At 43.8% G+C, this 12,699-nt stretch overlaps 1 protein-coding gene across 1 annotated transcript; it reads right to left on the bottom strand.

Moving 5' to 3' along the window:
- Positions 1–11,330: 11,330 nt before the first annotated feature.
- On the bottom strand, positions 11,331–11,861 carry LOC101692855 (cyclin-dependent kinases regulatory subunit 2-like). Its single transcript, XM_045087160.1, has one exon. The coding sequence runs from the start codon at positions 11,859–11,861 to the stop codon at positions 11,622–11,624; it is 240 nt and encodes a 79-aa protein (XP_044943095.1). The 3' UTR covers positions 11,331–11,621.
- Between the last annotated feature and the right edge of the window lie 838 nt (positions 11,862–12,699).

The following is a 12,699-nucleotide window of genomic DNA, read 5'->3' as shown; positions in this document are numbered from 1 at the left end:
CATACAGTTGCTGAATACAGCTGTGCTAACTCTCCAGGAAAACTGCGGATTCTTTTTAAGAGGAAAGGGAGGCTGTGGCAGAGGAGACTGGGGTCATTTTGGGAAGGGGAACCATGCAGCACCCAAGGTGGGTGCTTAATGAAATGGTGAGAAACTGATACATTCTCTTGGGTCCTGGCAGAGAATGTTAAAGGTGCTAAGGACTCTCAGAAGTCCAGTCCCTTCATTTCCTAGGAAGCACAGCCCCAGAGAGAGTAGTAACCACTCGTTCAAGTTTAGATAGCTAGGTAGTTGGAAATCATAGCAAAAATAGTTGCGGTCATGTTCACAGGTGTCGTCTCACGTCATCCTGCAACGATCCAGAGACAGACACATCATTATTAGGCTTATTTTACTCATTTGCTGCTGATCATTCTGGGGCTCAGAATGATCTTGTTTGAGGTCACACAGCTTACAATAGGGGAGGGAGGCGGCTCTTCTTCTGAGTCGATCCAGTTACCATAGCTTTGGGCCTCAATGTGCTTAGCAGGTGGGAAAACCACAATCCCTCGAAATCCATAATCCTAGACTTCATATTAAGTAATCTTGTCTCGTGCTCACTATATATTCATATTCATACTTGTCACCCTAAATTGGGCTTGGACAGCATGGTTGCTGCATCGAGGCTTTCCATCCTAATCCCGCCCATCCTCAAGCACAGACACACAGACATACCCAGCCACCTGGTACCTGGTCAAGGATGTGTCTCCAAGGTGGGGGGTACAGGGGGGTGGGGGTGGTCAGAACCTATCCAAGGGTGTATTCTTTTTTTTTTTTTTTAAAGGTTTTATTTATTTATTTGACAGAGAGAAATCACAAGTAGATAGAGAGGCAGGCAGAGAGAGAGAGAGGGAAGCAGGCTCTCTGCTGAGCAAAGAGCCCGATGCGGGACTCGATCCCAGAACTCTGAGATCATGACCTGAGCCGAAGGCAGCGGCTTAACCCACTGAGCCACCCAGGCGCCCCCCAAGGGTGTATTCTTGAGTATCCCCAGGGGGAAAGGCCCCAGGGCTGTTGATGGGTCATACTTCACATAGATGGGCAGGGGAGCTTCCTGTCTGGACCTCAGCTTCCTGGCTGTGCTTGGTCTCAGCCAGTTGAGGAAGGAAAATGGCTTGTCAGGGGGCCATATCTTCATCTCACTCGTCCCTCCTGCCCCTGCAGCTGTGATATTAATGTGGCACAAGACGGTGTGCTGTAAACACTTGGGGCACCGTGCCAGGAGCCTGGTCCCCCAGTCGTGTAGTGGGATGAGCTCCACTCCAGCTGGCTTTCCCAGCCAGGCACCCCAGCAGGCCGTAGAATACCCTCTTTATCTTTGGCCTTGCTGCCGTCCCTTTCCGCACGTGAGAACACACGTCCCTTTAGCAACCTGCCAATTCTTACATTTGCTATGCAGCCATGACTGACGTGCTGCTAAGCCCCCGAGAAAGCAGACCCAGGGATCCTCTGGTCAGACACCTGGCCCTCAAGGATTAACTATGTCATAATCTATAACTCCAGTGATTGCCAAGTGCTTTTCTGGGCTGTGCCAACCCTCCTTTCTTGGCCAACCCAAGGGGCTGTCAGTGTGATATTATTTTTTCCTCATTATTCTGATGGGAAACAAAGATCAGTGAAGATCTGACCTGCTCAACATCAATGCAACCAAGAGAGCAGTCAAGGTTCTCATTTTTGTGCTCTTCCCCTGACATTGAGATAACCTTCTGATCTGGGGCTTCCCACCGGGGGAGATTCTGGTCCCTCAGGTGTGCTCCACGCTGCTTGTCGCCTACACAATGTGCCTGGACAGGGTGCCTTCCACGGAAGGTGGCACTCAATCTGGGGGTAGGGATGGGTGGAAAATTTTAATTAAGATGTGGCTTAATCAGGTCCCCGGGTTGGCCTGGTAGAGGTGGCATTTGGCAGATTTTTCTTGTCAATGCTGCCAAATGTTTATACTATTTATGCCTTTTGATAAGAGTGCACTGTTCTTAAGGATCCAAAATAATGCAACCATCCTCCAAAGGATAGCCTTAGCGTCATTCCCTGATGACTGAGCTTCTAGGAGCAGATGAGTAGAGATGGGGAAATTTCACTTGAGGTTTGTATGGAGATAATAAGGTGAAAATGTCAAGCAGGCCAATAAAGAATCTGTGTTGTACTTAGATACATATACACACAATAACTCCCAGCCTTAAATCAAGTTTTCCGATTTGTAAAGAGATTTCAGGTACATTTCATACAGCCGCCCTGCAAGAGAAGCAGTCTTCCACAGAGGAGAAACCCGAGCTTCAGAGAGAATTACAGAATTGCCTCAAGTCTTCCAATTAGTAGATGGAAGATATGAAGCTTGAACCTGGTATGTGTATATGTTTGCTCATCTACATGTGAGTATTATATACACGTTTCCTTATATGTTTAAATATGTATTTACATGTACTCATGATCATATGTCAGCATAAGAAACATGAGGCACACTCGGAGTTGTTTGACTTGTTAAAACCTCTTGGGGTGATGTGTTTATCCAGTCTCTCTCTCTGGTCTCCAGAATCCTGGCTGCAGTGGTCTAGCCCGCCCTGTCCAGATATTAATCACACAACTGGAGGGACCTTACAGGGACTGTAGAAAGATCTAGTGGATTTAGGGACGCCTGGTTGGCTCAGTCGGTTAGGCATCTGCCTTTGGCTTGGTTCATGATCTCAGGGTCCTGGGACCGAGCCCCATGTTGGGACTCAGCGGGGAGTCTGCTTCTCCTTCTCACTCTCCCTCTGTAATTCTCTCTCTCTCAAATAAATAAATAAAATCCTTTTTGAAAAAGGACCTGGTGGATATAATTATTAGTGCGAACACATACATGCATGACTATAAGGAGAATTTCCCTGCATCTCCAGTTCCATCCCACCAAAAAGGCAGCATAAATGCATAGCCAAGGAGGTGGTTTCAGTGTGGTCCGGTCTGAGCTTCCTCTCCTCCCAGGCCCTGTTGATCCTCTCCTACATTTGTCATGCTGCTCATGCATCTTCTTGCCCAGTGGCATGAAGTCTTTGGACACTAACAACCTTGCTCTGCTCCTTACTAGTTGTATGCATTTGGGTAAATTACCTAACTTCTCCATATTCCAGTCTCCTAGTCTCTAAAATGGGGTTTGTCATAATAGCAGGATGGCCTCCTATCTCATAGGGCTATGGTGAGGATTACAGGTTCCTAATAGATGCAAATCCCATTTGTCGATAGGTAATAATCATGAAACATCATGTGACTGTGATGGAAAGTAAATGCTAAGTAAATGCCACCCACTTATATTGTGCAAGGGAGCGCTGACTCCCAAGTCCTTAATTGCACACTCTGAGGATGTGATTATGATCACTGCGATCCAGGGCATTGCCAAGGAGGGGGCTTCCCTCCACTGTATCCTGTAACCTGCATGATGCCAGAGGCTGACCACAGCCCCAGGGACAGCCGTCGGTGCTGATGCTCTCTGAGATCTTTAGCCTGCCTCCCGGCATCTTCGTCACCCTCCCTGTCATTGTGGGGAGGGCTGGCAAATGCCTCATGGCAGGAGACAGAGCTTCTTGGTTACGATCCAGATTGAAAATGGAGGCTGCACCATGTAGAGCCACAAATACTGGGACAGCTCCTAAGAAACACATGACATCCCCTGTTTCCCCGTTTTCGAGACACCCAAAGAATGTTCCTCTTGATGCCATATAGAATCAGTTTTGGGTGGAAGAATTTAAGTTAGGAGCTATATAGACTCTGGAACCATATTGGCTGATTTTTGATCTCAGCTCTGCCATTTAGTTGCTGACTGATCAGGGCCAGTTATAAGCCACTCCATTCCTCCCTTTTGTCTGTAAAATGGGGATGATGATGGTAATATTTATCTTACAGGTTGTTGTGAGAATTAAATGAGTTTGTCTGCGTAAAACTTAAAACCATGCCTGGCGCAGGGTAAACCCTATGCAAACACTGTGGGATTTATCATGAAACATACAGTGTTAGCCCCCAGGAGAGTTATGGTTTATGACCATAAAGGATCTAGTGTTCAGTGAGAACCGTATAACCAAGCATTGAGAACTTTATAACTTGCTCTATCGATAAGAAGAATTTCAACCTGTGGCAGAAATTGCTATGTAATCACCAAATCCTGTTCTCCTTTTCTCTGGAACAAAAAGGCTACTTTTCAGGCTACTTTCCCAGCATCCCTTGCAGATAGGTATGGCCGTGTGACTATATTCTGGCCAGTGGGGTGCAGGCGGCTATGATGTGTGCTCCTTCCAGACTTGGCCCATAATTGTCTTTCATGTGTGATTCTCCACCCTCTTTTTCTCTTGTTTGCTGGCTGGATGCAGAGATCCTAAGGAATGCTTGAGCCCACAGATATTCTCATCTCTACCTCGACCTTCTGAACCAGATGACTCTGGTTCCTGAGCCCTTCCAGGCTAAACTACTGGGTCCATGGGATTCACATCAGTGTCCTCTTCCCTAGGCATCTGGAGTCCAGCTTCTTCCCTTCTGATTGTGTTAGGTACCCCGCTTGTGTTTGCTTTCCATCATCCCAATACATTCACATTTCCTGCTCTGTGATCTCTTTCATTCTTTCACCGCTTTCAATTCTTGTGCTGTGTTTTTGGAGGGAGTGTTTTTAAAAACTCAATTACTAGTGTGTTTGGGGGCAGACACAAACACAGGTACTATCCTTCATGGTTAAACAACAATCTTGTCTGGCCATCTGAAGGTCTAAAATAACTTCAGAAAGAGTGATTTTGCTTTGTTTAGTTATGGTTTGGGATTTTAAATCATGAAAGTACACATGTATAATTCATCTGCATTTAATGAACTGGATAATTAATTTTAAATGGGAAATTAAGAAAATATATCTTGTCTTTTCTTTTTTCAAAAGATGATGGGACTTTCCGGATTTGCCTCATGAACAGACAGCTTTTTCATTTTCATCAGTGACTTGGACTCATACCTAAGTCGGGCTTTGGGAGGCTAGCTGGCTCCTTTGGTAGGGTATGGGCAAGGGAATGAAAGATCAGGTGGGCAGTTGAAACACTCAAGTGTCTCATTCTCTCACACCTGTGGGGTCACACCTTTCGTGGCTCTTGGGATTCAAGCATGAAAGTTTCATGACCTCAGCCTCTCTACTGAAGTTACTAAATAGCTTTCACGTATGTTTCAAAACTTTATTTTGGCTCCTCTTGTAATGATCAGTTGAGAGGAATTTGGATTGATCTTTACATTTTTGGGCTTTAGTACTTGTGACTATCAGAAGGTATCAGAGGGTCTGAGAGGCCACGCCTGATTCAGGGCTCCTATCTGTCCCTCAAGGGGACTGAGCCAAGCAGGTTTCTGGATGAATTTGAGGGACTCCTTTTAACCACTGTGACCATTAGAGGGCGCCTGGACCTTGTGAGAGCACAAAGCCCTGGGGGAGAAGGAGGGCTGCGGGAGAGTGGCAGTGATTCTCTTACTCAGTTTTTCACTTTGCTAATTAAGAAAATATTATGCCTGGGAAGCCGCATGTCTGTTTCCTGAGGACTCATGGACAAGTCCATTTAACCCTTACAGGGGTTTCTGTAAATCAAATAGTTAAACTTTCTACTAGTAGTAATAATTATACATATTTATGCTGATGTTGATAAAATGAGTTACAACTAATAGAATATTTGATAATAATAATTTAATTATTGGGGCACCTGGGTGGCTCAGTTGGTTGAGCATCTGCCTTTGGCTTGGGTCCTGATCCCAGGGTCCTGGGATGGAGCCCCAGGGCTGGCTCCCTGTTTGTGGGTGGGCGGGGGGATTATGCATATGCACTTTCTCTCTCAAATTAATAAATGAAATCTTTTTATAAATAAATATTTTATTTATTTATTTGACAGAAATAGAGAGAGCACAAACGGGCAGAGAGGCAGGCAATGAGAGAAGCAGGCTCCTGGCTGAGCAGGGAGCCTGATGCGGGGCTCTATCCCAGGACCCAGGGATCACAACCTGAGCCGAAGGCAGATGCTTAACTGACTGAGCCCCCCGGGCACCCTAATAAATAAAATCTTTGAAAAAACTCAATTACTAGTGGTATCAAGACCAATCACCTGTTTCTAGGGGACTTGGAAGTGCCTCGTAGTGCCCTGCCTGAGGACCTGAGCCTACCCAGGGTCAGTGTGTGTGAGAGCAGATGGTGGCTGCACTCGACAAAGAATCCGCATAGACTGCTCGTCTACTTGTTTCTACTCAGTCTCTACTGAGGCTTGCTCTGTACACTTAAAGGAACAGGCCTGGAAGGAGCAGCATAGGGCAGCAGAGGGAGGGCACCAAAGAGCTGGGGAAGTCAGCAGGTCTGAGGACTCCCCCCACCCACCCCAACCACCTACCGAGTCCTATTCTGTCACCTGCCACCTAGCGTTCCTATTCCAGAAAAAAGAGACACCAGGGACCCATCCCCTTGAATAAAAACAAACACACCGACAAAAGAAAGCCCACAAGTTAAAAAAAATAATAACCGTTCAAGCTCTTGCTCTCCTTACTCTCTCCTGATTTCACTTCCTCTCTTACTTTTACCTGACAATGCAACATTGTTTGCATGTTTTCTGATGCGCCTCTTTCTTATGACTCTGGGTAAATGATGAACTACTGATCAATGAGCGCTGATTCTGTTCTTTCTGGAATTCTCCCTGGCCTCAAGCCTACAGCTGAAAACCTAATGAGAACATTAGAGATACTTGCTAGTCTGTTTCATGAATGACAAGACTCTGGCTGTAATTAACTAGGGCTTTCTTTCTCCTTTCTGCCTCTCTTTGTCTAATCTCCGTGACTTACCCCCTTTCTTCATGGCTCCACTCCAGAAAAGGGAATAGCTAAAGCCCCATAATGAACCCCACTCACAAGTGTCTTCAGAAAGAATCCTCTTCAGGACTTTAAAAAACAGGTTAAACCTCCCAGAATCGCTTAGAAGGGTCCTGAGGTTCAGCGGTTATCCCCTTAATCTTGAGTGACAGATCCAACCAGCAGGTTGGTCATGAGAGCCCTTTGCCTCAGTTTTCCCATATGTATAATGGGGTTAATAGCACCTGCCTCCTACCTTCTCCACAGGAACATGGTGAGATAATGTTGTAACATGCGGTGTGGCCCTTAGATGAAAGGTACCATATAAATATCAAATGCTATTAAAAACCCTTGATTTATGGAAGATCATGGAAGCTTCCCTGCTTATGGGGTTCATGGCAGGATGGATGAAAAGACAGGGGGTTGCACCCCAGGACTTGTTGGCGCTGGGACCTGGCAGCTGCCCGTGAGAATTTGAATCTGAATGTGAAACGAGTGCCAAAAAACTAATTTGGCAGTGATCCCAAAGGAAATGTTAAAATGCCTTAAATTTTTAAAAAATAAATTTATAAAATAACTCACCTTTGTTATTACATCAAATAGTTTAGAACTCTGGCCGTTAAAGCCACAGTTCCTAGCCTCTTCCATTCCTAACTCCTGTCCGTTTCCCTAGGGCAGCCACTTGTCATCTTTTTACTGGTTTTGGTATTACTCCTCATGTCTCTAAATGAAAATGTTTAAAGTCCTGGGTTTTGATTGTTTCACATTCAGAAATCAGTTACTGAATTTCTGCCATTGGTCTATTGTGATTTTCCATCATCTATCCCCCTCCTTGCAACCTTTGAATTTGGCTATATCACTATTCCACTTCTTTTATCCGTTTCCTTGAAAACTTTGTTACAAACTTACCATTCTATATCTTTTTAAAAAAATTTAAATTCAATTAACCAATACATAGTACATCATTAGTTTCAGAGGTAGTAGTGGTCAACAATTGGTCAGTTGCATAAAACACCCAGTACTCATCACAACATGTGATGTGCTCAGGCCCCGGGAACCCGATCCCCCCACCCATCTCCCCTCCAGTAAACCTCAGTTTGTTTCCCAGAGTCCAGAGTCTCTCATGGTTTGTCTCCCTCTCTGATTTCTTCCCATTCAGTTTTCCCTTCCTTCCCCTATGATCCTCCATGCTATTTCTTATGTTCCACATATGAATGAAACCATATGATAATTGTCTTTCTCTGCTTGACTTATTTCATTTAGCGTAATAAACCTCCAGTTCCCACCATGTCGATGTAAATGTTAAGTATTCATCTTTTCTGATGACTGAGTCATATTCTATTGCATATATGAACCACTCTACTCATCTGTGGAAGGACAGCTCAGCTCCTTCTACAGTTAGACTATTGTGGACATTGTCATTAAGAACATTGGGGTGAAGGTGCCCCTTCTTTTCACTACCTCTGTATCTTTGGGATAAATACCTAGTAGTGCAATCGCTACTAGTGCAGTAGCTCTGGTTTTTTTTTTTTTTTTTTAAACTTACAGAATTCCTTTATTGTTAGGTGTGTTCCCTCTTACCTTGTTATTCTTTTTTTAAAAATTTATTTATCTTTTTATAAACATATACAGGATTTTTATCCCCAGGGGTACAGGTCTGTGAATTGCCAGGTTTACACACTTTACAGCACTCACCATAGCACATACCCTCCCCAATATCCATAACCCCATTACTTTGTTATTATTTACCATTTTGTCTTCATTACAAGCTGTTGGAGCTTTTCCTTTTACAAAAATAATTTTTTTGAACATTTTTAAAACATATAATGTATTATTAGCCCCAGGGGTACAGGTCTGTGAATCGCCAGGGTTAGACACTTCACAGCACTCACCATAGCACATACCCTCCCCAATGTCCATAACCCCACCACCTTCTCCCTACCCCTCTCCACCTGGCGACCCTCAGTTTGTTTTTTGAGATTAATAGTCTTTTATGGTTTGTCTCCCTCCCGATCCCATCTTGTTTCATTTATTCTTTTCCTACACCCCACATTGCATCTCCACTTCCTCATATCAGGGAGATCATATGATAGTTGTCTTTCTCTGATTGACTTATTTCGCTAAGCATGATACCCTCTAGTTCCATCCATGTCATCGCAAATGGCAAGATTTCATTTCTTTTGATGGCTGCATAGTATTCCACAGTGTGTGTGTGTGGGTGTGTATACATATATATACATATATATATATATATGTATATATATACACCCCATGTCTTCTTTATCCATTCATCTGTTGATGGACTTCTAGGTTCTTTCCATAGTTTTGCTATTGTGGTCATTGCTGCTATAAACACTCAGGTACATGTGCCCCTTCAGATCATTATGTTTGTAACTTTAGGGTAAATACCCAGTAGTGCGATTGTTGGGTCATAGGGTATCTCTATTTTCAACTTTCTGAGGAACCTCCATGCTGTTTTCCAGAGTGGCTGCACCAGCTTGCATTCCCACCAGTAGTGTAGGAGGGTTCCCCTTTCTCTGCATCCTTGCCAGCATCTGTCATTTCCTGACTTGTTAATTTTAGCCATTCTGACTGGTGTGGGGTGGTATCTCATTGTGGTTTTGATTTGTATTTCCCTGATGCTGAGTGATGTGGAGCACTTTTTCCTGCGTCTGTTGGCCATCTGGATGTCTTCTTTGCAGAAATGTCTGTTCATGTCCTCTGCCCATTTCTTAATTGGATTATTTGTTCTTTGGGTGTTGAGTTAGTAGCTCTGTTTTTAACTTCTTTTTTTCCCCCTATCTATTTTTAACTTCTTGAGGAACCTCCATACTGTTTTCCAGAGTGGCTGCACCAACTTGCCTTCCCACCAAGACTGTGAAAGATTTCCCCTTTCTCCACATCCTCGTCAACATTTGTTGTTTCCTGTCTTATGAATTTTAGCCATTCTGACTGGTGTTATACCCTTAATTTATTTTTGAATACTTAATCCAAATAGGCATTCTGTTAAATACCCTGAGTGTGATTCCCCCCAATGCCCTCTCATGGGGCTCTATCATCAGACTGCCTGCCCTCTGTGTGCTACAACTGTAGCTACCCTGGGATTTCCTCACTGCCTCCATGTCTTGGAGCACATGTCTTCCTTGTTCTTGGCCTCTTCTTTTGTTTTGCTAGGGAATATCCTCAATAGCTTCCCTTCAAAGTTCTATTAAAAATAATTTCTGAGGTTTGAAAGCCTAGACGTGTTTTTATTCTGCTCTCAACATAATCGATAGATGGTTCAGGTAGAACATTCAAAGTTGAAATGATCTTTCTCCTAAAACTTTGCAATATAACTGGCATTATTATAAGAAGAGGAAATTTTGGGGTGCCTGGGTGGCTCAGTTGGCTAAGCACCTGCCTTCGGTTCAGGTCATGATCTCAGGGTCCTGGATTGAGCCCCACATCAGGCTCCCTGCTCAGTAGGGAGTTTGCTTCTCCCTCTGCCTGCCACTCTCCCTGCTTGTGCTCACTCTCTCTTTTTCTGTCAAATAAATAAATAAATAAATAAATAAAATCTTTAAAAAAAAAGAGGAAATTCGGACCCACAAGAGAGACACCAGAAATGTGCACACAGAGGATGTACCTGGTGAAACACAGCCAGAAGGTAGCCAACTGCAAGCCAAGGAGAGAGGCCTCTGAAGAAACCAAACCTGCTGACACTGTGATATTGGCCTTCTGGCTGTGAGAAAATACAGAGCTATGAGAAAATACGTTTGAGTTGTTGAAGCTACCGGTCTGTGCTGTGTTTTTGTGAAGCCCCAGCCAACTAACACACTGGTCAAGTTCAAGCAACAAGTACAGATATAAACAAACTTCAATTGGCTCCTTTTAATAAGGGGAATTTATTAGCCACATAACTAATAGGTAGTAGACTGGCTTTGACTGCTGCTGCATTTGGGGAGCCCCACGACATCACCAGATGTGGCTTCTTTCATCTCTCAGCTCCATGTCCTACCTTTCTACCTTTATTCCCTGGATCTGGGTGGGGTTGGGTCATACACTTTAAGGTTCAATTCCATGGAAAAGAATGTCCACCTCCTTTTCTGTAGCTTCAGAAAAAGTCTCCTTGTTCTTTGCTGGCCCTTTGGAGTTACATGTTCTGACCCAGTTGCTGAGACCAGTGTCACATATGCCCCTTTGGAGCTAGGAGTATATGTGGGAGGTCATTCATCTTTGTCCAAACTGCATGAGTGAGAATGGGAAAGCGGTGATTATCTCAGTAGAGGGAGTGAATGTGGGGGAGATAAACAACAGCAAAAGCTTATATATGCTAGGTTCAGTTTTTATTTCTGACTTTAAATGCATTTGCATGATATAAATCTAGGGATTTAAATAGTGGAATAATGGCGAGAAACTGGCAGGATTTGATTGAAGTAGTATTTAGTGAGCATTGACTGTGTCTCCGAAAGGTGAGTGAGGATGAGGACAAAGCACATTTCTTTTTTTTTTTTAAATGCAACATACAAACTTTATTTAACAAAAGTAACAGGTTAAGTCAAACAGGCACTTATATTAAAGAGAAAAACCAACTAGAAATTTTATCTTAAACACCTTCTAGTAACCTACTTGCCGTTGCATTTAACTGAGCTCTGTTGCTGTGAAGAATACAGCTCATGCACAGGTATGGATCAACAATTTGTACATTTTTCAAGTATTCACTGAATACTACCCTTATATACACATATACATTAAATTTGAAAAAGACTTAATTGACAATCCCCAGGTAGACTTCATTTTTGTTGCTCTTTTGGAAGAGGTCGTCGAAAGAGAAGAATATGTGGTTTTGGCTCATGAATCATGTAGTGAACCCAGCCTAGACTCTGTTGGACGCCAAGTCTCCTCCACTCCTCTTCCGACATCAGATGGGTTTTCGGGACTTGTTTGGAAAGTTCTCTGGGTAACGTGACATGCTGGTACTCGTAGTGCTCGTCGAAGTACTTGTCCAAGTAGTAGATCTGCTTGTAGGCCATGCTGCGGGCGGGCGGGAGCCTCGGGCTAGAAGAGTGGGCGCGGCGGGCCACACGACCGCCTCTCCCCGGGGCAATGACTGGACTGCGACCAACCGACAAAGCACATTTCTTAACTTCAGTGACTGTGTGTGTGGTCAGTGATTGTTGCAGAGTTTCCGTTTGTGGCTGGGCGGGTCATCCTAGAGCACTTGTCCGTGACCTCTGTCTTTGTAGTGGGATGGAGAGTTATGGTTCCTCTTATTGGTCAGTACTCTGAGGCTGACCAATTTCTCTTCTCTGCAAAGAGAAATTTATTTTTGGAGAAAGTTTTTTTGAAATTTATTTTGAAGAAGATGGCACCACATCTTCTTGATCCATTCAAAGAGAAATTTATTCTTGAAGAAATTTATTTTTGAAATTTATTTTGAAGAAGATGGCACCACATCTTCTTGATCCATTCATCTGTTGAAGGACATCTCAGCTCCTTCCACGTTTGGCTATTGTGGACATTGCTGTTATGAACACTGGGGGGCAGGTGCCCCTTCACTACATCTGTATCTTTGGGTTAAATACCTAGTAGTGCAATTGCTGGGCTGTAGGGTAGCTCTATTTTTAGTGTTTTGAGGAAACTCTATATTGTTTTCCAGAACGGCTGCACCATAAAGGATGAACACCTACCATTTGCATGGACATGGATGGAACTGGAGGGGATCATACTAAGTGAAATAAGTCAAGCAGAGAAAGACAATTATCATATGGCTTCACTCATATGTGGAATGTAAGAAATAGTGCAGAGGACCATAAGGGAAATGAGGGAAAACTGAATGGGAAGAAATCAGAGAGGGAGACAAACTCTGAG

This window comes from Mustela putorius, unplaced genomic scaffold (genome assembly GCF_011764305.1).
Source record: "Mustela putorius furo isolate JIRA1106 unplaced genomic scaffold, ASM1176430v1.1 tig00001069_pilon_pilon_pilon, whole genome shotgun sequence".
Taxonomy (NCBI): Eukaryota; Metazoa; Chordata; class Mammalia; order Carnivora; family Mustelidae; genus Mustela; species Mustela putorius.
The sequence above is the reverse complement of the archived record's forward strand: the minus strand, read 5'-3'. Positions and strand labels throughout refer to the sequence as shown.

Coding starts and splice junctions, on each gene's coding strand:
- LOC101692855 (XM_045087160.1), bottom strand. CDS start 11,861: ATGGCCTACAAGCAGATCTACTACTTGGACAAGTACTTCGACGAGCAC.